This window comes from Periplaneta americana, chromosome 1 (genome assembly GCF_040183065.1).
Source record: "Periplaneta americana isolate PAMFEO1 chromosome 1, P.americana_PAMFEO1_priV1, whole genome shotgun sequence".
In the NCBI taxonomy this organism is placed as follows: Eukaryota; Metazoa; Arthropoda; class Insecta; order Blattodea; family Blattidae; genus Periplaneta; species Periplaneta americana.
In genome coordinates this window covers 41,650,560-41,677,500 of record NC_091117.1, presented here as the reverse complement: position 1 = coordinate 41,677,500, position 26,941 = coordinate 41,650,560, and the positions used below count along the sequence as shown (strand labels likewise).

General features: G+C 36.4%; 1 protein-coding gene across 1 annotated transcript in view; it reads right to left on the bottom strand.

Moving 5' to 3' along the window:
• Positions 1-26,941, bottom strand: part of LOC138694873 (probable 3',5'-cyclic phosphodiesterase pde-5) — a 453,748-nt gene that overhangs the window by 404,743 nt on the left and 22,064 nt on the right. The window contains exon 3 of the mRNA XM_069819021.1: positions 5,907-6,035. Within this exon, the coding sequence (XP_069675122.1) occupies positions 5,907-6,035 (129 nt within the window). The remainder of the gene's footprint in view (positions 1-5,906; positions 6,036-26,941) is intronic.

Genomic DNA, 26,941 nt, shown 5'->3' with positions numbered 1-26,941 from the left:
TTTATGTCATGAATATTTTTTAAAAACTAAAAAAGCATGAGAAAAGAGAAATGCAGATATAAATGTATAAATGAAAACTAAGAATAAGGAATGAATGGCAATATTATCGTACATAGACTATCTTAAATATTTTAATACAGAAGTTTATATTTAAAATAAGGAATGCTGAAATATAGATCTCATACTTTACACAATTCTTCATTAAATTTAAAACACATTCTTAACAGCGGCGAATTTTTACTTGTTGAGGCGTTTTGTTTTTGTAATAAAATTATTATTGGCATTTTTTAAATTTAATGTTAGAGCGTTAAGCTTGATTTGAGACAATATTTCGCTATTATCCAGCAGACTGGTGACTATTTTATACAATAGAAGTTAGGTCAGCAAGTAATCAGCGACAAGCGAGATACATTAAATTAAATTAAGTAAGCAGACTGTTGTACGAAATTTTGTTATGGAATACCAAATAATGATACTTTGTAAAAGTAAAGGTACCTATATCTTAAAAATCATTTTTCATTATTTTCAATTTCATTAAACTTACTAAGTAATTTGCAAATGGGAGATCAAATTGCTGAGTCATATTCCAATTTAGGGCATATACATGAAAATTAAAAATTTTTTGAAAGCATTATTTATTATATCAAATAACTGATTATTCCTAGATTGATATAGGCCTAACAGTGGAGACATAAGAAACGTATACCTGTAGATTCAAAAATGCATGTACTTACAGTTCATAAATTGAAGGCTTATCATGATTTTATAGCGACTGGTATATAAATTCATATATTCGCATAAACTCATTATTATACATGTATATTTTTTTACATTTATTTAAACTTTACAAAACAATGACTGTCCCGGTTTTGTCATGCGAATTCAAAACTCTGATCCTTATGAAAAATTAAAAGAATCATGTGGGATGCATAACTACAATTATTCAGAAATGCTGTAGACGAAATTGGCTAGGCCATTTAAATAGGATAGTAATTGGAGAAAGCCATTGAGAATATGGCTTTATAGACCAGTCTAGAACAAGAAAACATTCGAGTGTCCAGATGAACTCTGGAGACGGAGGAGATCAATAGTCGTGTGCCTTGAAATGATTGATGATTTTTAGTTTATATAATATATTTTATGCTCGACCATGCCGAAATGTAGTAATTATACACCTGGTAGCAGTCCTTTAATGCATGTCATTAAAGTACACCTACTCATTAAAGGTCAGGTCTTTCAGCCAATGACGACTCAGGTTACAACTGTTCAGCCAATGACAGGTCAGCTTTGTACCGTTATAAAACCGCAAGTATCGATTATTCTCGGATATGCAATCGAAAGAGAATTAGCGAAAAGTCACGGAGGCTGGAAATCAAATACTGTCGCAGAAGGTTATGTTCTGTTACTATAATAATTAGCGTTAATTGTAAATAATATTCAAATAAATTCAATTTTTCATTTCGTTTTTCAATGTCGAATTCAATAATCAAGGTTATAATATTATAATATTATCAAGTTTAACGGGACTACGTCAAGGTCAATGACATTATTGTTCCTCGGAAAAATCAATACTTTCGCGTCTGCGCACATCTCACAATTCACGACCTAGAACAAGGTCACTTCCGATCTTGTCAGTTACAAATAAAATGTATACATCTGAATACCGGTAATTTCAAGTTAGAAATATGGTCGAGCATAAAAAGTCGTATGAAACTCGCCTATAATGGTAATTAAGAAGCTCGTATGAAATATTATGAAACTCGCTTGCGCTCGTTTCATAAATATCCATACTCGATTCTTAATTACTATCATTATAGGCTCGTTGCATAATGTACTATTATTTTATTAGTCTGACCTAATATAATGGGTTTGTCTTGCGATACAGAATAACTCAAAATAAAATTTATGCCTAAATAAACATAGCCTATAGACAGATCTAAAACAAAATAAATTAGATTTAGTTTTATGTTTATTTATTTTATTTATTAACATTAAGTTTATTTCTTTCTCTGTATTTTTTAATGAAAGGATTTCTATTTCTGAAAAAGAACTGTTGCGGATTCAACAATATTAGTACTAATTATTTAAACGCTTACAATTCTTTTAATCGATAAAAGGGATCCCGTTCAGATACAAATTAAGTTTTTTTTAATCCTAAACAATGACAAGCTGAATACTTGTTTTTTTATTATCTTTAATCCACGAAACAGAAATTTAAAGAAGATAAACTTGAACACAGTGACGGCTTCACGCGCGTGATGTTTCCCTGGACAGTGGACTGATTCTCTATTTCCCAGAGGTGTAAATCACTTTCCACATAAATGACAAGCTACGTCATCGAGAGTCAAGGTCGTCATATTCAACGAGATATGTGACGACTACGCCGTGAGTTGACTACACAATCAAGTAGTTCGGAATTAGCAACATCCAACGCCATAATTTTACTTATACTACATCCTCAGCCACGATATTACCACAGTCTAGTATATACAGTCACGAAGCTCAATACTTAGTAAATATGCATACATAGATAGTTGTTCACCACTAGGATCGCTAATATCGCCTCATTACAGACAATGCGAAATAATACCGGCACAGTCTATTGTTTCTAGCACCCTCAAAACTCAAGCTTCGTGACTGTATACAGTAGACTGTGATATTACTGTATCCCACTCAATTCTCAGTAATGAGCACTAGCGTTCATCTCTGCCGTGGAGCCCATTTCAATTATGTATCAAACAATCAGCGAAATGTTCCGTCAATCAGCCTGTCTATCAGCCATTCAGCCAGTATCAACTCCAGCCTGTCAACCAGTCAACCAACTAGTCACTCAGCTTACAAGTAAGTCAGATATCCAACGAGTCAATTAGTCAGTCAACCACTCAGTCAGCAAACCAGCCAGTCAATCAGTCACCCAGTCAGCCAGACACTCGGTTAACAAGTCAGATATCCGACGAGTCAACCAGTCAGTCAACCACTCAGTCAGCAAACCGGCCAGTAAATCAGTCACCCAGTCAGCCAGACACTCAGCTAACAAATCAGATACCCAACGAGTCAACCAGTCAGTCAACCAGTCAGCAAGCCAGTCAGTCCTCAATCAGTCACCCATTCAGTCAGACACTCAGCTAACAAGTCAGTTAGATATCCAACGAGTCAACCAGTCATTCAACCACTCAGTCAGCAAACCAGCCAGTCCTCAATCAGTCACCCAGTCAGCGAGACACTCAGCTAACAAGTCAGATATCCAACGAGCCAACCAGTCAGTCAACCACTCATTCAGCAAACCAGCAAGGTAATCAGTCACCCAGTCAGCCAGACACTCAGCTAACAAGTCAGATATCCAACGAGTCAACCAGTCAATCAACCACTCAGTCAGCAAACCACCCAGTCACTCAATCAGTCACCCAGTCAGCCAGACACTCAACTAACAAGTCAGTCAGATATCCAACGAGTCAATCAGTCAGTCAACCACTCAGTCAGCAAACCAGTCAGTCAATCAGCCACCCAGTCAGCCAGACACTCAGGTAACAAGTCAGTCAGATATCCGAGTCAACCAGTCAGTCAATCACTCAATCAGCAAACCAGTCAGTCACTCAATCAGTCACCCAGTCAGCCAGACTCTCAGCTAACAAGTCAGTCAGATATCTAACGAGTCAATCAGTCAACCACTCAGTCATCAAACCAGCCAGTCACTCAGTCAGCCAGACACTCAGCTAACAAGTCAGTTAGATATCCAACGAGTTAATCAGTCAGTCAATCACTCAGTCAGCAAACCAGCCAGTCACTCAATCAGTCACCCAGTCAGCCAGACACTCAGCTAACAAGTCAGTCAGATATCCAACGAGTCAATCAGTCAGTCACCCACTCAGTCAGCAAGCCAGCCAGTCACTCAATCAGTCACCCAGTCAGCCAGACACTCAGCTAACAAGTCAGTCAAATATCCAACGAGTCAGTCAGTCAACCACTCAGTCAGCAAGCCAGCCAGACACTCAGCTAACAAGTCAGTTAGATATCAAACGAGTCAACCAGTCAGTCAACCACTCAGTCAGCAAGCCAGCCAGTCACTCAATCAGCCACCCTATCAGCCAGACTCTCAGCTGACAAGTCAGTCAGATATCCAATGAGTCAATCAGTCAGTCAACCACTCAGTCAGCAAACCAGCCAGTCACTCAGTCACCCAGTTAGCCAGACACGCAGCTAACAAGTCAGTCAGATATCCAAAGAGTCAACCAGTCAGTCAACCGCTCAGTCAGCAAACCAGCCAGTCACTCAATCAGTCACCCAGTCAGCCAGACACTCAGCTAACAAGTCAGTCAGATATCCAACGAGTCAATCAGCCAGTCAACTACTCAGTCAGCTAGCCAGCCAGTCCTCAATCAGTCACCCATTCAGTCAGACACTCAACTAACAAGTCAGTCAGATATCCAACGAGTCAATCAGCCAGTCAACTTCTCTGCCATTACCTTTAGCTACCCCATACACGAAGTGCATGTCATAGAGTTCCGATAATGAGTGCTGAGCCATGAGTCATACTATCAACAAACGTAAAAACTGGCAAGCTCGAGGTCAAACATTCGAAACGGAGGTGGCACCTCTGCTAGAGTAAACGATAGAATATTAGCCTGCTAGACGAAAGCACCTAAAAGTTAAGCAACCCAACCAACAGACATGCCTGAAGGTTGTCCTGGTGCAAAACAACACAGACGCATTACAATATTATTAATTGCTTTAAAGTTTTATCACGGATGAAGGTACGTTTTACGGAAACAGATTTCTCATGAGTCATGGCAAATTGTTCTGTCAGACTCTCACTACCCTTACTAGAAGTCTGTAATATAATCACGCAAATACCCTATACACATAATATACACTTATAATTTGCTCCGAAAATATTGATAGGACTATGCTAGAATAAGCTTACATTTTCAAAAATTTTATTCTCAGTATATGGTAGCAGTAAAATTTGAAATTAAATATGCAATCATTTTTATTCATCAAGAAAAAAGGAAGTGGAATGACCAACATCGATCCCATAAAATTAATATTCAGCCTTAAATTCTCGATGTTGCCCGTAGAAGAGACATTGGTCATTTCGTTACCGTATTCCGAGGTTGCAGAGTGACTTCTTCGCCTCTACAGGAAATACTCAATATGCACACCAATTTTTAAAAGGCTGTCAGAGTCTTCAGACTTTTATTCCATTCTGATTCGCAAAGATCCAGTAAATGAAAAGAGTTACTCCATTTGTATGAAATCATTAAATAAACGTAGAATAGAATGCATTATTTCATAAGAAAAGTTCTAAGAGTGACAACATCATTATATCAATCAACGACGTTCTAGTTTCCACATTAACACATTGTCAACTTCATCGTCACCATAATCATAAACTCAGTTGTCGCCATTGTCATCTACTTCGTCGTCGCCATTAACTTTGTACGGTAATCGTTGTCATCGCTTTTACCTATGTTGACGTGTCATCTTTTTCATCCTCGAAATCATTATCATTATCGTCGTTATAGTTCTCATTATCTACAAACCTTTTTGTCATCATATAAACAATAATTATAGCTATTTCGAACAGCTGTGTCGAATTACCGATATTCCGCTGCGCATCATCGATAACAAATTGCTTGCGTAACCGGAGCCTACAAACTGCTGGCCGAGAGGCGGTTCACCACGTTGCAGTTTCTTCACCATATGCTGGTCTGTAACATCGACTAGGCGAACACATGACATCTAAATTCACGCGGATAACTTCGCATATTATTCGGTCCATGTACCTGAAATAGTTAATATATGACTTCGTTATATGTGCGACAATGGAAGACTTCCAATGTAGAAACAAGTATATTTATGAAGTAACATTAAGAAATAAGCTAATTGTGATCAAATAATAGACTCACCGCACAGACGATTGCTGGCGTTCCTGACGGGGCGTACGCTCCGCGGACTGATGCTGCGGCTTCTGGAGGACGTGGAGCTGCTGCTGGGGTGACGAGGTGCATGCAGCGTGGTACTTCTTCTGTACGGTCCTGAAATATGCAGGGTTATCTTTGACAGCTTCTTCACATGGCAAGAATAAGTTAAACACGTTTCAATGAGTGTCTTTTTTCTTTTTTTTTTTACTTCCCCATTACATGAATTATTTAGACTATTTCGTTTATATGACGTCGTTTCATTTTCGGCCAATGAAGTGTAATGAAATTTTGAATTCCAATCAATCACAGTCATACATCGCAATAATTTCTGCAGCTCGATTTATCAGTATCAATTTATCGCATGGTCGTTCTTTTGTTTAGTCAGTGTCGCCAACTGTTTACCTATCGATGAGCATGAATCCATGCACTAAAATAATAAAGTGACAAATCCTACTTCAACATCTACATCTTCATCTTCAAATTCCATGCCCATTCTATCTAAAGAAAATGACACTCCTTCATAACAATACTTATAATACTAATACTTACTGGCTTTTAAGGAGCCCGGAGGTTCATTGCCGCCCTCACATAAGCCCGCCATTGGTCCCTATCCTGAGGAAGATTAATCCAGTCTCTATCATCATATCCCACCTCCCTCAAATCCATTTTAATATTATCCTACCATCTACGTCTCGTTCATTTAATTAATGTATTAATAATATTATTTGTAATTATACTATAAAATGTTTAAATTAAATTATGATGTCAGCAGATAATTAAAACGTATTTCTGTTATAATAACAAGAGAAAAGCGCACTGCATGTAATTAACATTTTAAAACCTATATTTCGCTTTTCTCAGTTGGCATTACTGAATAACATTCAATTGCTTGATTGGAGTAATCGTTATTCATCTGTTATATTTCGACTTCAAAATGTCTGAATAGGATAAGTAGTCATAAATATGCAATTATTAAAGTTTTATTATCGAATTTTGGGGATATATTATTTAAATTTTTATTTTATTCACCAAATAGCCCTAAATAAATGTCACTCGACTATTATAGATAAAAATAAATATTGTGTTATTAAGAATGTAGTGTCAGACTTTCACGGAAATAAACAGCTTCAGTATCCCTTATACCCATTGCATGATGTAAGAGTTTAGAAATATTCTCATGCCATAATATTGTTTTAAGTATACAATTCTGTATACAATGAAATATATACAAGTTGAATCGTAAGTAATGCCATTAAGTCTGGTCGATAATTCCTTTAGTAAAGAGCAACAAAAAAGCCAAATAACATTTTGCCATGTTTTGAATAGTTTTCCAGAAAAACTTGCATTTTAAAATGCATTAATTGTGAGATCGTGCAACGCTGCAATCATCAGAGAGTATACATTAAGCTTTGTTGCTCTGAACAACCCCATTACCTGGCTTGTTAAAGGTCATTGCCATGTTCATTGTTTTTAAACTCGTAAGAAAAAATAAAGATGTTACATTGTTTAATGTTTGTGTTTAAACTGTGTTAGAGAACGGAGAATGAACAATGTTCATTTCACGTTAAGCAAAATCTTGAAAATGTTAAAATAAACTCTATAACCTAATTTTAATGAAATGTTCAGAGAACATGGGCAATAAGATACGCTTATTTCAAATTAATTGAAAAGATTAAGAAATATTTCTACACTCCCATTTCAATTGAAAACTCTTAAGAATGTAAACAATAATGATGCCTATGTCACGTTATAAAAACAAAATTTTAAAACGTTTAAAACTATAAAAGAAAAATACTATATGTTTATTTTAGGTTAAAGTAACGAACGAAATTAGAAATATTATTTTTGAAGTATTTGATTTAATTTTAATTAAATGTTCGGTAAACACAGACAATAATAAAAGCTTATTTTACATTATATAAATCTAATTAATAATTAAAAATTTTCGTTTGTCGTATTACAAGCATTTTCGTCAACCAATTTAATTTTTAAAGCAGTAACCGGTAAACTTACATAAAATAAATCAAATTTCCCGAGCCATTTTAAAAGCAATTGTGATATGTTTATATTTCTCGTGTCTCACCCATTCCTCGTATACACGAGCTGTATCTCACCAGGCAATAACCTTTACAACATTGTCACACTGCATAATGTTTTAAAATTCCTTTACAAAATGAAAACTTGCATTTGCTCTCATCAAATTTCTGCACATTTAAAGGACAAAACTAAATTTATTTCAATCATTTATAATCATATTACACTTCTCTCTTAAATTGACTGAGCATATTGGGAATTAATTCAGTAGCTTTCCCAAAATACGCTATGAAATGTTTAATAGAAAATAACTGTTTTCTCTAAAAGGAAGCCAAAACGAGTAAAATTATATTAAACTTTTTGGTTTGAAATAGCTCAAAGAATAACCCCTTGAAATTAATGGCATTATTTATGGTTCACCCTATATATAAGGAGTACCATTTTAACTAATGTTCCAGTTCAACCAAAAATTCGTATTTCTCGTCCTTACCTCCATAAGGCACAATGATAAATAGTTTTATCCGTATGAACGTCATTATTACGAAAATTTTGTTAGACCGAAAACAAAAAAAAAATGTTCTTTCACCAAATTATCATCGATTCAACAGTGCATTCAATAGATTTGATGTTCAGAGTTTCATATGTAAGAATATAAAAATATAAATAGGCTTAATTTTGTAACTAAACAATAGTTATTCTAGCATTATCAAAAGACTTTGTCAGAGAGAAAGAACTATACAATCGCAAATGTAGGTATTTTAATGACACCTATTTCAAATATATCAAAATAGGGTAAACATTGGTAATTTCGTGATAATTTCATGAAAATTAATTTAAAATGCAAATGTGTAAATATATCCTTATTCCGATTTTTTCATCTAAAAGACGATAATTTGCTGTACAAATCTGGAGACATAAAAAATTGGACACGTTCTTGAACAAGTGCCAAAAACCACTTATACAACTTAAGCTAAAAGGTTGGTTATTTCGTGATAACCTTGGTAATTTCGTGATATTACATTGATAGTTTCGTGAGAGGTAGAAGAATTGTGAAAAAATTCATTAAAGTCAAATGAAATTCTCATTTATTGTTACAAGACTTCAAACATAGTAATTCCGTCTAATATTCATAGCAAGAAAACTTAGAAATACATATCAACATATAATAAGAATGAAATCAAAGTAAAAATTGAAATTGAAAAGGGATCTTCTTTGCCCTGAAAGGGTGAACACTTTTATTACGGACTTTACTATAGCCTATATTACTAGAGTAACTCCAAAAGTAATACATAACATTTGTTTAAAAATTATATTTTTATCCTACAGCTTTGCTATTTTCACAGAATGTAGATACATTCTTTAGGAACAAAATATCACTTTTCCACTTAATCCCCGTCCCTTACAACTGCATTACGTAACCTAGGAACGAGGGCCTGTAGACCAGCACGGTAAAAGTCTGGACCAACACGTCTGAGCCACTCTTTAGCAGCGTGCACAAGGGAGTCATCTTGTAACCTCGTTCCGCGAAGGGATCCTTCAGTTTACCAAAGAGATGGTAATCGCACGATTTCCAGTTCAGGACTGTAAGGCGGATGTTTCAGTGTTGTCTATCCGAATTTTCTGACATATGGCTGTGCGTTTTCGTGCAATAGCAGAACATCCTGCTTCTCCCGATGTAGTCGAATACGACTCAGTCGAGCTTGAAGTTTCTTGAGAGTTGCCACATATGTGTCAGAATTAATGGTGGTTCCGTGTGGCATGATGTCCACAAGCAAGAGTCCTTCTGAATCGAAAAACACAATAGCCATAACTTTTCCTGCCGAAGGTGCACTTTTGAATTTCTATTTCTTTGGTGAATTTGCATGATTGTCTGCCTCTGTCTCCGGTCCAGAATGGTGGAGCCATGTTCCATCTTCTATCACAATTCTTGCAAGTAAGTCATCTAGCACTTATCATTGGCACTTAGCATGATAACAAATCAAACAGAAGCTACACTGAACGCATTGCGTCCCCCTTTTCTTTTTTGTTATCACATCTTATCTTCAGATTTCTAAAATTCGTATTATAATAAAATTTTTAAAATAATATGAAATGTAACACTTAATGCTCAACAAAATTTCGCCTCAAACAGCTAAGATTTCTATCAGTAAATCTAAGCCTATATGGCGACTACAGCTGTATCTAAAATTCCAAAAACATTTCCTAAAATTTCATTAAGATATAATAAATCATTGTACCAAATATCATATGCTTACCTTTAGTAATAAGCCTGTAATGTAATTACAAACATCCACAAAATTTGTACGCCTGAAAAGTCGACGCTAACTTGCTCTCTCCAAACATAAAAGCTCACTGAAGCAGCTACAATAGTCACACAAAGCGTAGCTGTATGTTTCTGGAAACCGGACAACATATGCAATTCCTTGGCGGAAATTTGAATCTCGTAACACCATTGGTTAATTCACGAAAGAGCAAAGAAAAAGTATCACGAAATAACCACTGCCACGAAATTACCAATGTTTACCCTATACTACAGCCTCAAATAATGTAATTAAAAATTAGGAAGAATAAATTAATTTTATGTTTATTGCTATATTGTCTTGTCATAAATAATGAATTTTTAGCTATCGGTCTACTTTTTTTTGTTCCATATGTCGTGCAATGTATTTAATAAATCATTACAAAATGAAATCTTTTAGCACATGTCCGCCATTGTCATTTACATAAAATTGATTGCATGCGAATTGGCGCCATCTGTTTAGCAATCACTAGTGATGGCAGTCATAAGAACAACGACAGTGATATATGAGGCTTTAAACAGCTGTACTCACAACAGAAGGCCCTCCAATAGTGATTAAATTCCAAATGTAGGTCTCATTATCGGATAGCTTCAGATTACGGCTTCATTAACACGAACCATTGTCATTCTGCACTCGAATTCAGATTTATAAATAGATTGTCAAGTTTTAATGTTTTAAACTCCCAGTTCGCCACGTTTACATTATCTATTCTAATTATAATCAGCTACTGTGAGTAGATTTGAAATGGGAGTAAATTTTCTAATTACCTCAATACAGAAGTAATGGGGAACAGTTTCCTTCTTTTCGACATTCCATTTTTCAAGATTAAAATCCTCTCGGCGGAACAGCGTAATCAGAAGTGAGACGAGTGATCAAAGGGCTTGCAACTCACATAATGTGTAACGGGTTTCGATATTCGCTTGGAAGATAGGTAAAACACATTCATCATTTGAATATTTGCATCATAACTTTCCATATGCAATGATTCTTTCATTTCATCCATTCATTAATTGAAATTACGTTGCTTAATTAATGTTTCCTTATTTACGTATATAATTATTTATCTACTTATCTATCTATCTATCTATCTATCTATCTATCTATCTATCTATCTATCTATCTATCTATCTATCTATCTATCTATCTATCTATCTATCTATCTATCTATCTATCTATCTATCTATCTATCTATCTATCTATCTATCTATCTATCTATCTATCTATCTATCTATCTATCTATCTATCTATCTATCTATCTATCTATCTATCTATCTATCTATCTATCTATCTATCTATCTATCTATCTATCTATCTATCTATCTATCTATCTATCTATCTATCTATCTATCTATCTATCTATCTATCTATCTATCTATCTATCTATCTATCTATCTATCTATCTATCTATCTATCTATCTATCTATCTATCTATCTATCTATCTATCTATCTATCTATCTATCTATCTATCTATCTATCTATCTATCTATCTATCTATCTATCTATCTATCTATCTATCTATCTATCTATCTATCTATCTATCTATCTATCTATCTATCTATCTATCTATCTATCTATCTATCTATCTATCTATCTATCTATCTATCTATCTATCTATCTATCTATCTATCTATCTATCTATCTATCTATCTATCTATCTATCTATCTATCTATCTATCTATCTATCTATCTATCTATCTATCTATCTATCTATCTATCTATCTATCTATCTATCTATCTATCTATCTATCTATCTATCTATCTATCTATCTATCTATCTATCTATCTATCTATCTATCTATCTATCTATCTATCTATCTATCTATCTATCTATCTATCTATCTATCTATCTATCTATCTATCTATCTATCTATCTATCTATCTATCTATCTATCTATCTATCTATCTATCTATCTATCTATCTATCTATCTATCTATCTATCTATCTATCTATCTATCTATCTATCTATCTATCTATCTATCTATCTATCTATCTATCTATCTATCTATCTATCTATCTATCTATCTATCTATCTATCTATCTATCTATCTATCTATCTATCTATCTATCTATCTATCTATCTATCTATCTATCTATCTATCTATCTATCTATCTATCTATCTATCTATCTATCTATCTATCTATCTATCTATCTATCTATCTATCTATCTATCTATCTATCTATCTATCTATCTATCTATCTATCTATCTATCTATCTATCTATCTACCTATCTATCTACCTACCTAGCTACCTATCTATCTATCTATATATCTATCTATCTATCTATCTATCTATCTATCTATCTATCTATCTATCTATCTATCTATCTATCTATCTATCTATCTATCTATCTATCTATCTATCTATCTATCTATCTATCTATCTATCTATCTATCTATCTATCTATCTATCTATCTATCTATCTATCTATCTATCTATCTATCTATCTATCTATCTATCTATCTATCTATCTATCTATCTATCTATCTATCTATCTATCTATCTATCTATCTATTTATTTATTTATTTATTTATTCCACGTATTCATTTAATTCAGCCATTACTGATTTCATTCATCTATTTAACTGTTGTTTTAACTCTTTTATTTATTAATTTAATTTAACTCGTTAATTTAATTCGATTCATTCTGTTTCATTCACTTGTTTATTTACATATAATGCAATAATAAATGCAAACATAATTATTTCCCTAAATACGATAGTTATTAAAATAAGTACATACTAAAATATTCTTACTGTAAATACGGTTTTATACCGCACCTTTATCGCATAAATCACTATCGTTATCGTCGTATCATCATCATCATGACTCAGAATTATAAGGTACTGTAAGAATTATTTAAACTGATTTTAGATAGCGGACAAGACATTTTTCAGTTCTTAAAACACAATTTCGTAGAAATTTTATCAGAAATAAATATTTTATCCAAATCAATGAAACCAGCCTAAACTATAAACTTTAACTATACCATCTTACGTAGAGACGTTGTTCTTCAGAGACGTCTGGAGCCTCAATAGAGACATTGTTCCGTCTATAGCCTCAATAGAAATGTTGTTCTACAGAGACGTCTGCACTCTCAATACAGACGTTGTTTTACAGAGACGTCTGCACTCTCAATACAGATGTTGTTCTACAGAGACGTCTACAGCCTCAATAGAAACGTTGTTCTACAGAGACGTCTGCACTCTCAATACAGACGTTGTTTTACAGAGACGTCTGCACTCTCAATACAGATGTTGTTCTACAGAGACGTCTACAGCCTCAACAGAAACGTTGTTCTACAGAGACGTCTGCACTCTCAATACAGACGTTGTTTTACAGAGACGTCTGCACTCTCAATACAGATGTTGTTCTACAGAGACGTCTACAGCCTCAATAGAAACGTTGTTCTACAGACGTTGTTTTACAGAGACGTCTGCACTCTCAATACAGATGTTGTTCTACAGAGACGTCTGCACTCTCAATACAGATATTGTTCTACAGAGACGTCTGCACTCTCAATACAGATGTTGTTCTACAGAGACGTCTACAGCCTCAATAGAAACGTTGTTCTACAGAGACGACTGCACTCTCAATACAGACGTTGTTCTACAGAGACGTCTACAGCCTCAATAGAAACGTTGTTTTACAGAGACGTCTGCACTCTCAATACAGATGTTGTTCTACAGAGACGTCTACAGCCTCAATAGAAACGTTGTTCTACAGAGACGTCTGCACTCTCAATTCAGATGTTGTTCTACAGAGACGTCTACAGCATCAATAGAAACGTTGTTCTACAGAGACGTCTACAGCCTCAATAGAAACGTTGTTCTACAGAGACGTCTGCACTCTCAATACAGACGTTGTTCTACAGAGACGTCTGCACTCTCAATACAGATGTTGTTCTACAGAGACGTCTACAGCCTCAATAGAAACGTTGTTCTACAGAGACGTCTGCACTCTCAATACAGACGTTGTTTTACAGAGACGTCTGCAATCTCAATCGAAACGTTGTTCTATAGAAACATTTGCAGTTTTGGTCGAGGCAGTGGTCCTTAGAAACATCTGTTCGAATCACAGCTGGTCGGTACGTTTTTCCTAGTGCTCTCTCAGAGTGTTATTCTTTTACTAGTCTTAAACGTGCAGAATGGGAGCTTCTCCTTTACTTCACTTTGGACTGAAGTCAGATTAAGATTTCATAGCACATTAAAAAATCCAGCTGAAGCTGCAGCCACTGTGTCTATCGGCGGCCAGCTATCGCCACAGTCTCTCAGTGAGGTGCATGTTATAGAATATGGATGAAGTTCACTCTCGTGGCTGAAAAGTGCGGCCGGTTGTGTGAGTACTTTCGGCTAGTGTGCTTATGCGGAACATCTACATGTGGCTCACTGCATGTAAAATATGAATTATGCTGCTTTACCTCGCGCTTTACAAGAGACTATGTCATAACGTGCAGCAGCTACAATACGTGTGTGCTTATTAATTCATTTAAAATTCTGTCATATAAATGTAAGATACTTCCCAGTTATTTATTTTAGAAAATAACTGATATAACTTCTAATATTACTTAACCTCGGTGTCAAATGAACTGTGCGCGAACACCATCTAAAGGCATATGCAATTCAGAAGGCTCTCCCATCATTATAACTCAGTTACACTTAAAATATGATCATAGCCTACATACACTGCCGATCAAAATTTTCAGGAGAAATAAATAAAGTGAACTTAAATTTCTGCAGTGCTCGGGAAAAGTGACACAAGTCAGTTTTGATAATTTATTGACAACTTACGGAACATCTGCTAGCTTGGAAAAAAATACATAAGTATTTCTCCCATTACAATAATTCATACAGAAAAAAATCAAATCGACATAAACCAGTGTAACTTGTCAATACATTATCAAAAAAGGTTTGTGGAAACTGACTTATGTCACTTTTTCCAAGCACTGCAGATTTCATAACGTGTTTTTGACTCGAACATATGCTAACAACACATGTTCTAAGTAACATAAACATTTTTTCCTATTGGCGGGTACGTGACTATCCGTCATTCACCCAAGTATCCTAATCTATAAGCGACACGCCAAAGCTGTAGTTCTTTTTTCTGCCATAGATGTTGCTCTCAGTGCATCGTAGGATGCGAACTACTGGGTGTTCAGTTCAAAGTGTGTCATGGTTCGCTGTATGCCGTCATGTGGCTAGTCGATGAGCCTAGAGAATTCAATCTTCCTACACTTCCGCAGAGGTGTATTACCTATCTGCCAGAGAAGTTGCCTAGCAAGTACGGCGTTCATTCTGAAGAGTACTTAACGATACGTACGGTGACGCCGGTAGTGGCAGGAGGTGTGAACTGCTTCGAAACATGTACTGAGGTGAGTTTTTTCTTACTGTCGAGATATGGGTAGAGGATTAAGACGATTACTTACGTATTTGTTGACATTAATTTCGACGGTCAACATGGACACGGAGCATTTGATTTTTTTTGTGGAATGTTGCCGTACGCAAACGATGATAACAAATACCCTGCGTACGATTTGGCCTCGCAAAACAGTTCGAAAGAGGTTATGGTAGCACATAGACCGTACAGACTGCCATCTGTTGCTACGACGTTCAAGTTATACCGTACACGTTCTCAAGTTCAGATTGAACGCCTTGATTAATAGGCAACTTCTCTGACATAAATAAAAGCTGAAACTCGCTTCAAATCGCTGACTCATCAACACTGACGTCATGACACACTTTGAAATGAACATCCAGTACATGCACCACATGATGATCTGATGTATCAATGGTGAAATTCCGATAAGGGAAATGGGAGTATCTCGTAAAAACCCATCATCAAGCACTGTCAGTGTCTACCATAAATTCCACATGAACCTTTCGGGATTTAAACTTGAGTTATCAGTATGGGAAGCCGAAGCTCGAGCCGAATATTGCGCCTTGTAAGATAAACACTGATCAAGTGTCACTGTTATTTGATCAAATATGACATCAGTTGCATCTCCGTAGCTACTGCCTTTTTATGCATTACTTCATCTTCCGCATTTCCATACTCCAAGTTTCTTTGCCTTCCCATAAATTTTCAGAAATATCTCTACTCTTCATTTCTTCATGTGTATTATTCTCTCATGTTTTCCGTGGTCGTCCTCTTCTTTTCCTTCCAGTGGGTTTCCAGTTAATCACTCTCTTAGGAAGTCATCTGTCCTCCATTCGCTTTACATATCCATACCATGAGTTGCTTTGCCCAAATTTCCTCCATTATAATTTGTGTTATTTGCATTTCTTCTCGAATTACTTCATTTCTGAGTCTTTCCATTCTCGATGTCCTGTTTGCCCTCCCCCCAAAAGTTTATTTCCGTCATCCTCTCCTCATTCTTTTTTAATCTGCCAAATTTCTGACCCATGTTGTATGGCTAATTTTTCTAACAATTTCATTATAGATATTCTGTTTTTTCCTTTGATAGTGTCTTATCCCATAGGACACCATTTATTAAAGATATTCCTTCCTTCCTTCCTTCCTTCCTTCCTTCCTTCCTTTCTTCCTTCCTTCCTTCCTGCCTTCCTTCCTTCCTTTGATATTTCTGTCTTAGAGTCTTAGACTTCCATTTCCATTCCTCTATCTTTAATAAATATGATTCCTAAGTATTCGTAACTTTCACACTTTTTTATAATCTGTCCATCTTTTAATATTAAATCCTGCTGAATTCCCCCTAAGCAAATATATAGGGTAGAAATAAAGTAACCCTGCAGATTTTCAGAGAACAGCTCATGTTGTATGTAACAAAAAAAGTGTAATACCATATTGGTGGAAAGTTCAGAGTTTCCTCAGAAAAAAAGTTTTTTTCCCAAATATTTAACACCCTCTTATTCAGTAGGTAATTATTGCGAGTAGGATCGTGATTTGTATTCATATCGATAGAAAATCTAATAAAAAATCATTTATCCTTTTAGCGTATTTCAATAGCGTGGACGATTTTCGTATAAATTTAATTTAAAAACCACTAAATTCACACCACTGAACGTTATGAACAGATTGTAACATTGTAGCCAGAAAGGGAGGTGGGAATAGTTCACTAAGGCAGACAGATCTGAGTTCATTGACCTCTCACATCTGTATTACGAGAAGAAAGAGGCGGCGATGTTGCCAGACTGCTGGAAGTTCCAACTCAATTTTCTAATTGACCGTAATATAGGTTTTCTATCCATTTAAGTGCACCCTATCGTCCCTTTCAATCTGCAGGACTATTTCACTTCCTCCCTGCATTATGTTTTTTGTATATTAATTTTTAAGCCCCCGTTGACATTCTCTTTCACTAATTTCCTCATCATGTACTCGATATCATCATAATCTTGGGCTATGATAACTTGATCATCAGCGATCTGTAAAGAGTAAGTCACGCCTTCCTCAATTGGTATAGGCCTACTCATAAATTTACAATTATAGTCCCGTCGCTCTTAATTCCGGCAGCCAATCACGGTGCAGGTCGGCTACATTTAAACGTGTGCGTCTTGTGATTCGCTGATGATGACGTAATGCATTTCCTAAGGCTCCATAAATACTTAATATAATCGCCCGCCATTTTGGCTCTTTCGTTGGCGTTCGCAGAAAGCACACGAGGACGTTATTTGCCGCTCAATTATTTGCTGAATTACAGTGCGTTTCACTTATTATCATAGGAGCTACGACATGATAATGTTTAACGGTGCGGCAAATAGATTCCTCGTCTGGTAGCTCGGCAACGAAAGAACAAAAATGGCGAACGATACTACCTACCTAGACTTTATAGAGCCTTCACTTTCTAAGACGTAAGCAAAGAGAAGGAGTCACGCCGGGAATAACAGCGTCGCGACTATAGTTCTCGATTTTTTTATGTCTGTTCTAAATAGATTTTAAATGTTATTGAAGAGAAACTACATCCTTGTCTCAAGCCTTCGGTCACACAAAAGGAATTATCCACTACTTTAATTCCAGTATAGTTGTTTCACGCAATCATTCGGATTTCCTTAAATCCTCTGTAAATATTGTCAGCAATTTTATGACAAATCTCGCAGCTGCATACGTTAACTTCAGGATCGCTCCTACACCTAAGCGACCTGTTTAAATATATACGCAGTGGCTACAGCAGCATTATTAACTTGGAGGGCGAGCATAGGGTAGGCAGAATTTAATCAAGGTGAGCAACCCTTCTTATATTTCCACCCCAGGCTAATTACGAGCACAAACCGTAACACGTGTTGATATAACGTAACAATTAAGGAGTCAGTGTGACGTAAAGACAAAAGTTTCACTAACACTTCGCCCGTTCATGTACAGCAATAAGAGAAGTCGTAAACTTAAGGAAAAGTTGTAAGCTAAAGATAGACTAAGAGTAATTAAAAAGTGAAAACTAAAATGAGTTGCAATTAAAGGATATGAGATTTTCAGGGTGCCATACTCAAATAACTTGAAAATAATGGACTTAATATAAGTGATATCATCATTATCATCACATTAAGGCCTGTTTCTGTTGGTCTAAAGATGCTCCTGATCCAAGGCTGCCTTGGTCTTCTCAAATATCAGCGGTCGCTTCATAGATAGGCTACAGTCCGCTCGCTCATTTGATACCCAGGCGATTTCCTTTGCATTATCATTATTATTATTATTATTATTATTATTATTATTACAATTACTATTACTATTACTATTATTATTATTATTATTATTATTATTATTATTATTATTATTGTGCTGAACTGTAATTGGCCACTGGCTGTTGTACAGCACATTAAATAAATAAATAAATAAATAAATAAATAAATAAATAAATAAAATAAATTATTATTATTATTATTATTGTTATATACTATACTATACTATAGAAAGAGGAGTCCGACAAGGGGATCCAATCTCACCAAAGCTATTTACTAGCCTCCTGGAAGACATATTCCGTAAGCTAAAGTGGAAGAAAAGACATGGAATCAATATAAACGAATATCGGCTGACGAACCTAAGATTCGCGGATGACATCGTACTTTTCGCTAAAAACGCCACCGACCTACAAGAGATGATACAGGAACTAAGCGATTGCAGCGCACACGCAGGCCTAAGCATGAACATGGAAAAAACCCAAGTCATGACGAACAGCCAACCACAACCAGTCCAAGTCAACGCAACCAGATTACAGTACGTGGAGGATTACATCTATCTGGGCCAATTGGTCGGATTCAAAAGCTGCATGACGAGAGAACTAAAAAGAAGAATTGCATCAGCATGGAGAGCTTTCTGGTCACTGCAATTCATACTCCTTGACAAGAAACTGAACTGCAAACTAAAGCTGGAAGTGCTGCAATCCTGTATCTTCCCAACCTTACTGTACGGCTGTCAGACCTGGAAAATGACCGTGAACCAGAAGACGCAGATTCAGATCTGCCAGCGAAAAATGGAGAGGAAAATCCTAGGACTGTCCCTCAGAGACAAGATTTCCAACACCAGACTCAAGCAGATGACAAACACCAGAGACATGGCACACCAAGGGGAGCGCCTGAAATGGAAATGGGGAGGCCACGTGTCGAGACTCCAAGGCTGCAGATGGGCGCATATTTCCACCACGTGGGACCCACGCATCGGGAGGCGAAACCGAGGAAGACCTGGGACCAGATGGGCGGACTTCTTCAAGAGCCTAGCTGGACCCCTGTGGTCCAGAACAGCCAAGAACCGAGAAGAATGGAGATCGCTACAGTTTGCAAGTATCGAGTGAGAGTGCAAGTGTACACAAACGAACGACGAACAAAACTTATATACTCGTAGAACAGAACCTACCGTCATGCGGATTTTAGCTCACCGCATGATCTCTAAAGAGCTCCTCTTTTTAGGAGGCCATAGCCCTTCACGGGAAATCCAAAGGCTATTTCATTCATTCATTCATTCATTCATTCATTCATTCATTCATTCATTCTGTACTATACTATACTATACTATACTATACTATACTATACTATACTATACTATACTATACTATACTATACATTAGTGAGATCGAAACTCGAATATGCATCTGAACGTAGTTTGGAACTCTATTACTAGTTCTGATTCGGCAAAACTGGAAAATATTCAAAGGAAATTTATTTCATTATGTTCGTACAGATTCCTGCCTAATAACTCTGGGTATAACTATGATAAAAAATGCGAGCACTTTAAATGTCGAAGCCTGTATGCCAGACGTCTTGATCTCGATTACTTATTCTTATGTAAGGTCCTTAAAGGTGACATTTCTGTAATTGTCAATCTTTCTTAAACAGTGTCAGCCTTCGTATTCCTATGAAGGACATGAGACATCACAAACTCTTCTATATTAGAAATTCTAAATCTTCCTCGCCGGTCTCCAGATGTATTAAACATGCTAACTTACATGTAGGCGATTTCGATCCATTCAATGTATAGAAGTATTAGAACATGGCAATGTCTTTGCTAATATTATTTGCATAATTCTTATACACAAACTGGTAGTAAGAATCAACTCCTTTCCCTAATATTTTATAGTATTAATTCTTGTAAATGAATTATTGTAATCTATGTTCTTTATTTTGTTGTTAACTCAAGTATTTAATTTGTACCATATTTGTTCATTTTAATGTATTAATTGTATCACTGTGCTGGACTTTATTGGCCAATGGCTGTTGTCCAGCACATACATATCAATAAATAAATAAATAAATAAATAAAAATTATTATTATTATTATTATTATTATTATTATTATTATTATTATTATTATTATTATTAGTGCCGCGCCGTGGCGTCATGGTCTAAGACATCCCGCCTAGACTCGCGTTACGGAATGCGCGCTGGTTCGAATCCTCATGGGGGAAGAAATTTTCTCACGAAATTTCGGCCAGTGTATGGGACCGGTGCCCACCCAGCATCGTGATGCACTTGGGGAGCTACGATAGGAAGCGAAATCCGGTTGCGAATACCAGCTATAACGGCTGGGGGGATTATCGTGCTAACCACACGATACCTCCATTCTGGTTGGATGATCGTCCATCTCTGCTTCGGCATGTGGGCGTGAGGCCAGCAGCCTGCTGGTCGGTCTAGGCCCATCACGGGCTGTAGCGCCACGAATTATTATTATTATTATTATTATTATTATTATTATTATTATTATTATTATTATTATTATTATTATTATTATTAAAGGTTAGCATCGGTGGATAAAAGGGACGCTGGTTTCGTTTCAACAATTAACACCAGCCTTGGGGATGGAGTTTCTAGTTATGCGGTCATGTCCATCTCTTTCATTGTTGAACAATAAAATCGTATGCAAATTAAGCTTTCAGGAATAACTCCCTGTAAAGTTAATTTGAATAATTTCGAGGGAAAAATTGTTCCGGGGCCGGGTATCGAACCCGGGACCTTTGGTTAAACGTACCAACGCTCTCCCACTGAGTTACCCGGGAACTCTACCCGACACCGATCCAATTTTTCCCTCTATATCCACAGACCTCAAAGTGGGCTGACAACCGTCAAGCAACCAACATTTGAGTGCACACTAACTCTGTGTGACTTTAAATTGTGGTTTTCTGTTACGTTCTGTTCTGTTGGATCGGTGTCGGGTAGAGTTCCCGGGTAACTCAGTGGGAGAGCGTTGGTACGTTTAACCAAAGGTCCCGGGTTCGATACCCGGCCCCGGAACAATTTTTCCCTCGAAATTATTCAATAAAATCGTATATATCTAATATATTATACAATGTGATTCAAAAGCCTTGAGACGTTGGCAAACTCCGTTGTTAGTGGAGATAGCGAAAAATGGAAACGGAGAAAGTTGTCAGAAATATGTAGTTTTGATTCTAACGTGCTTCAACTTTCAACAGTTGAGATTGCACTGGTACGAGCCTACATGAGAATGGAAAATGCCCTGTTGCCACATGCTTCGTCCTTAAAGGGAGCATTTACGTTATTGTAATCAGCATAGCGCAGTGGGTAAATTATGAAATTATAACGGTAATTAGCAATGTTCAGGGAAAACCGTCAAGCTAGAATGAAATTCCTCTGAATTATTATGCTATCAACTTAAGAAGTGTTTCTTTGTACTGTGAGAAGTTAAATAATCGTTGAACTCTGCATGTCGACGTATCTAAAATCCGGTAGAACTAGCAGAAAAGCTACTAATTTGGCAGCATTGGGACTGACGGGTGTGTCGTACTAGTGTGCAGCCTTAACGGTGTATTCTACGTTGAAAATTCAAGTACATAAGATTGAAAACTATCTATTTTCAACAACTTCCCGCTTTCCATTTTTCGCTATAAAATAAGTTTGTCTATGTCGTCGGACTTTTGAATCACCCTACATAACCAGAGCGCCAATAATAACTGAGACACAATCTGGCAACATGGAAATGAATCTACTTAGACTTACCAGCTGCCACTAAAGACTAACACAATCTGATTGGCGACAACGACATGCTGATTGGCGCGACACGACAGAGGAATACTTGGCAGTATTTTCAAAGTCAAATCAATATGAAAATGATGAAAAGCATGCGAGAATTAATTAATGTATTCTTGAAGTAAAATACTTCAAAGATTTTCCGATCGCTTTGATTCCACCTGGGTATCAAATGAGCGAGCGGACTTTATGAAAATAATAAAGATAATAAAAACTCTAATTCCGTTGATCTTGAATCATACCATCTACAATGTTCGAAATATCCAATCTTTCGCGATTTTTTTCATTTCGTTGTCGATCCAACCTAGTGTGTCCCAAAAAAACTGTAAGAATCTAATTTTCGCAGCTTTTAGTCCCTTATATTTTCGATTGAGCACCAAAATTTCCTCGTTATAATTAAGACTACCGAGCGGGGTGATTGAGGCGGTGTCGTTTCGGATTCGCATTCTAGAAACCCGAGTTCAAACTCCAGGTCGACCACTTGCAATGGCGAATGCCGGATTAGAATTTACTTTCCATCTACCCCGAATGTTCTATCGGTTTTCTATATGTGTTCGTGTTGTCTTCAGCAGGCGGTCCCTACATCGAGCTTATGTCTCACCAGGGAAGTCTCTCCATTGTCCGTACTCGTGTGTGATCCAAAGAATAATTCCGCCCCTACGGGCAGTGGTTTTAAGACTCAAAAATGAAAAAAATCAGATAAAGAAAGAAAAAATCTAAGACTTGATTTTGAACTATTACATAAACGTAGTTTTTTACTTGTGGTTATTTATTTTCCCTAAAGGCATTATTCTGTACAGTGCATTCACTCCCTCTAACAAATGGATAACTAAGCCCGATGGAATGACTAGCGGTGAATGGAAGGAGGCTATCAAAATGATTGCCAACGTAAGTGCTATAAGAGCCGTACCCGGTAGGTCTCAGGACAACCACTGCAGGCGATGCCTCAGTGAGATAGAAACTCTTGGACATGTCCTGGGAGCCTGCCCTTATGGTGAAACATTACGTATACATAGGCACCATGCAATTAGAACTAAATTGGCCGATGCCCTTAGAAAACTAAAATATACCGTCTATGAAGAAGTCCACGGAACTTCCGACAATGGCAGTAACAGACGCATTGACATAATCACCATTAGCGAATCCTTATCTCAGGGTAAGATCATCGACCCCACCATCAGGTTTGAAACATACAAAGGACAGCCTGAAGACGTACATGAGGAGAAACAAGCAATCTACGTTCCAACCATCCCGTATTATAAAGATAAATACCAACTTCACGATATCAGTGTCACGCGATTGATGTTTGGAGCAAGAGGAATGATACCTAACTTCTCTTCTCAATTCTGTAAGACCATAGGACTGCACAAATATTTTCTAAATGAACTGGCCCTCTTTATAATTAGAGAGTCAGTCAAACTCTTACGGAACCACCTATATGGACTCTAATTCAGTGTACTGAAAAAACTAATGCGCCATTATCATTTTTCTTCTTGTTAGCTTATTCTGTTAACTGCCATTGTTTGTTTGTTTGTTTGTTTGTTTGTTTACTTGTTTGTCATTTTTCTCACTCTGTTATCTTTCATCATCTATTTGTTCTTTTATTGTTTTGTATGCTTTGTCTAATGGCAGCCTCTAATTTGAGGAAGGTCTGGTAAATAAAATATACTTAATTCATTATTTTTCCTTTTAATTTTTATATTAATATAATTTTGTGCTTCCTACCTTAGTAAGCCTCAATGCGAGCTCCATTCCTAGCTCTGCACATATTTAGTCGATACTCGACTTCCTTTCAAATGTGCTCTATCACGTCAGGCGTGATGGTTGCTAAGATCCGAGGTCCTCTATTTCAGGTGATGCAAGTAACAGATTTCCTCCGAGTAAACATTCTTTTCTACATATTCCCGCATGAATAAATCCAGGGGTGTGAGAACAGAATTCCTTGGAGATCGGAGAAGAGATATGATTGTACGAATACGAGACTCAATTCAACGATGACATGAAATATTAAGGTCGTACTAGATGTGTCTATTTTCAATACACGTGCTACATTAAGTTGGCAATGATAAAGGCTAGTTACAGGTCACGTAAGCCATGTTCCACATCAAAGGATTCAATAATATAGTCTCTAAAGTCGCGAGGGGAGGTTTGTCGTTTCGCATATCAGCAATAAGTTTTCGGAACATCCTCCGTGGATACAGGAGATTAATATAGGCCTACTAGCACCTCCCTTGTCACTTGCCATGTTTCAATAAATATAGCAAGTAAATCTTTCTTTAACATTAATAAATACGAAGAAGGTACTATAATAAGGACATTATATAATTCTGATTTACTCGATTGTTCAGACTCAACTCTCAAACATCGCAGGTGATTCGCGTACAATAATGACGTAGCCCTGCTGCGTTTCCGCTGGATGCACTTAACTTTTTTTTTTTTTTTTTTTTTGTTATTTAACGACAATTTGCTGATGATCAAATTATACTAGCAGAAGACTATGATGATATTGAATACATGAGCAGAAAACTCATTGAAGAATATGAAAAAGCTGGATTAAAATTTAATTTTGAAAAATCTCATTATATGGTTATTGGAGGAAAGAAACAAAATCTGATACTTGAAAATAAAGGTGTTAAATATAGTAATAAATACAAATATTTAGGTGTTACAATCACAGATGATGGAAGGAACCATGTAGAGATGAAAGAACGTTTGAAGAAAGAAAAATATGCAATATCCACTCTTAATCAATATGGGATAATAATGGAATAATAAAATCAGAATTGAAACTAAACATAAAATTTATAAATGAATAGAGAGTAGAACTACTTTATATGGGGCAGAAACTTGGCAATTGCAAAATGCATTCAAAAATATATTTTTGTCCTTAGAAATGTAGGTATTATTGGAGACGATCAGCAAGCATTTCAAGAAGAAATAAAATTAGAAACGATATAATCAGAGAGAAAATGCAAGTTAAGAATGATATTGTAGAGGATATTTTCACAAAACAACTAATATGATATGGGCATATGATGCAAATGAATACGGAAAGATTACCAAGGGTGGCATATGATTGGACCCCATCAAGAAGAAGAAAAGACCTATGACAACATAGAAAAAGGACATTATGGAAGCTATGGAAAGAAGACAATTAGGAGAAGACTTATGGAGAGATAGAGGGGAGTGATATCTTGCAGTGCGATACATTTATCAGTGACTGTAAATTAATATTTGGCTGTCAGAAAATGTCAAAAGGCATTGTAAACTGACTAATATATATATATATATATATATATATATATATATATATATATATATATATATATATTTAACGACGCTATATCAACTATTGGATTATTTAGCGTCGATGATACAGAGATGGTATTTGGAGAGATGAGGCCGAGGATTAGCCATAGATTACCTGACATTCACCTTACGGTTGGGGAAAACTTCAAAAAAGTTCAATCAGGTAATCAGCGCAAGCGAAAATCGAACCCACGCCCGAGCACAACTCCGGATCAGTAGGAAAGTGCGCTACTGTTTGAGCTACCAGGTGGCTACTTAACATCTTATACCGGTATATTTTTTTACAGGCAAACTAAGGCCTACGGGAGAGAAAATCAGAACTAATGTCCTCATATTTAAGTGTTATTCACTAAAAGGTCCAAAACTAGTCCGCAACAAACTGTAGATGAGTCACTTTCTCAATATTATCTTTTCACACGCCGTTACTCATTGGCGATTCAGAGCATTGCCACCGCTCGCAAAACAACATGTTAAAATAGAGACTTTAAAATGAGGTATAATTTATTTTAATGGTAATATTCGTTTCGCTACACATGCACGGAAGACTTTTACTTGAGTAGCGCCTGATCGCAAACTCGTGGCACCAACATGCGCGAGCTTCTTTCTGAGGCTTCGGAGTGGGGGGTTCTGTGTGTGCGGGCGACTGCTTACTCATAGAGCGTACTGTTCAAACACCCCCCAGCAAGACTCTTGGGCGAGTCCATGTAAGTCAGCGTTGTCAGACAGAGACTAAACGGAGCGCTCCACTAGACTCGTTGCGTGCTCCGGTGTTTCCACAGACATAAGCAAATTCACGCTCCGACTCTAGCTCCATAACCGGTTTTGGAGCTTACAACTCTGACACTACTGATATAAGTGGATGCCAATTTGTGTTTCGCAACGGTGCCACGAGTTTGTGATCGTGTTCTATAAAAATGAAGTATACTTTATTTTTAATGGTAATATTCGTTTCGC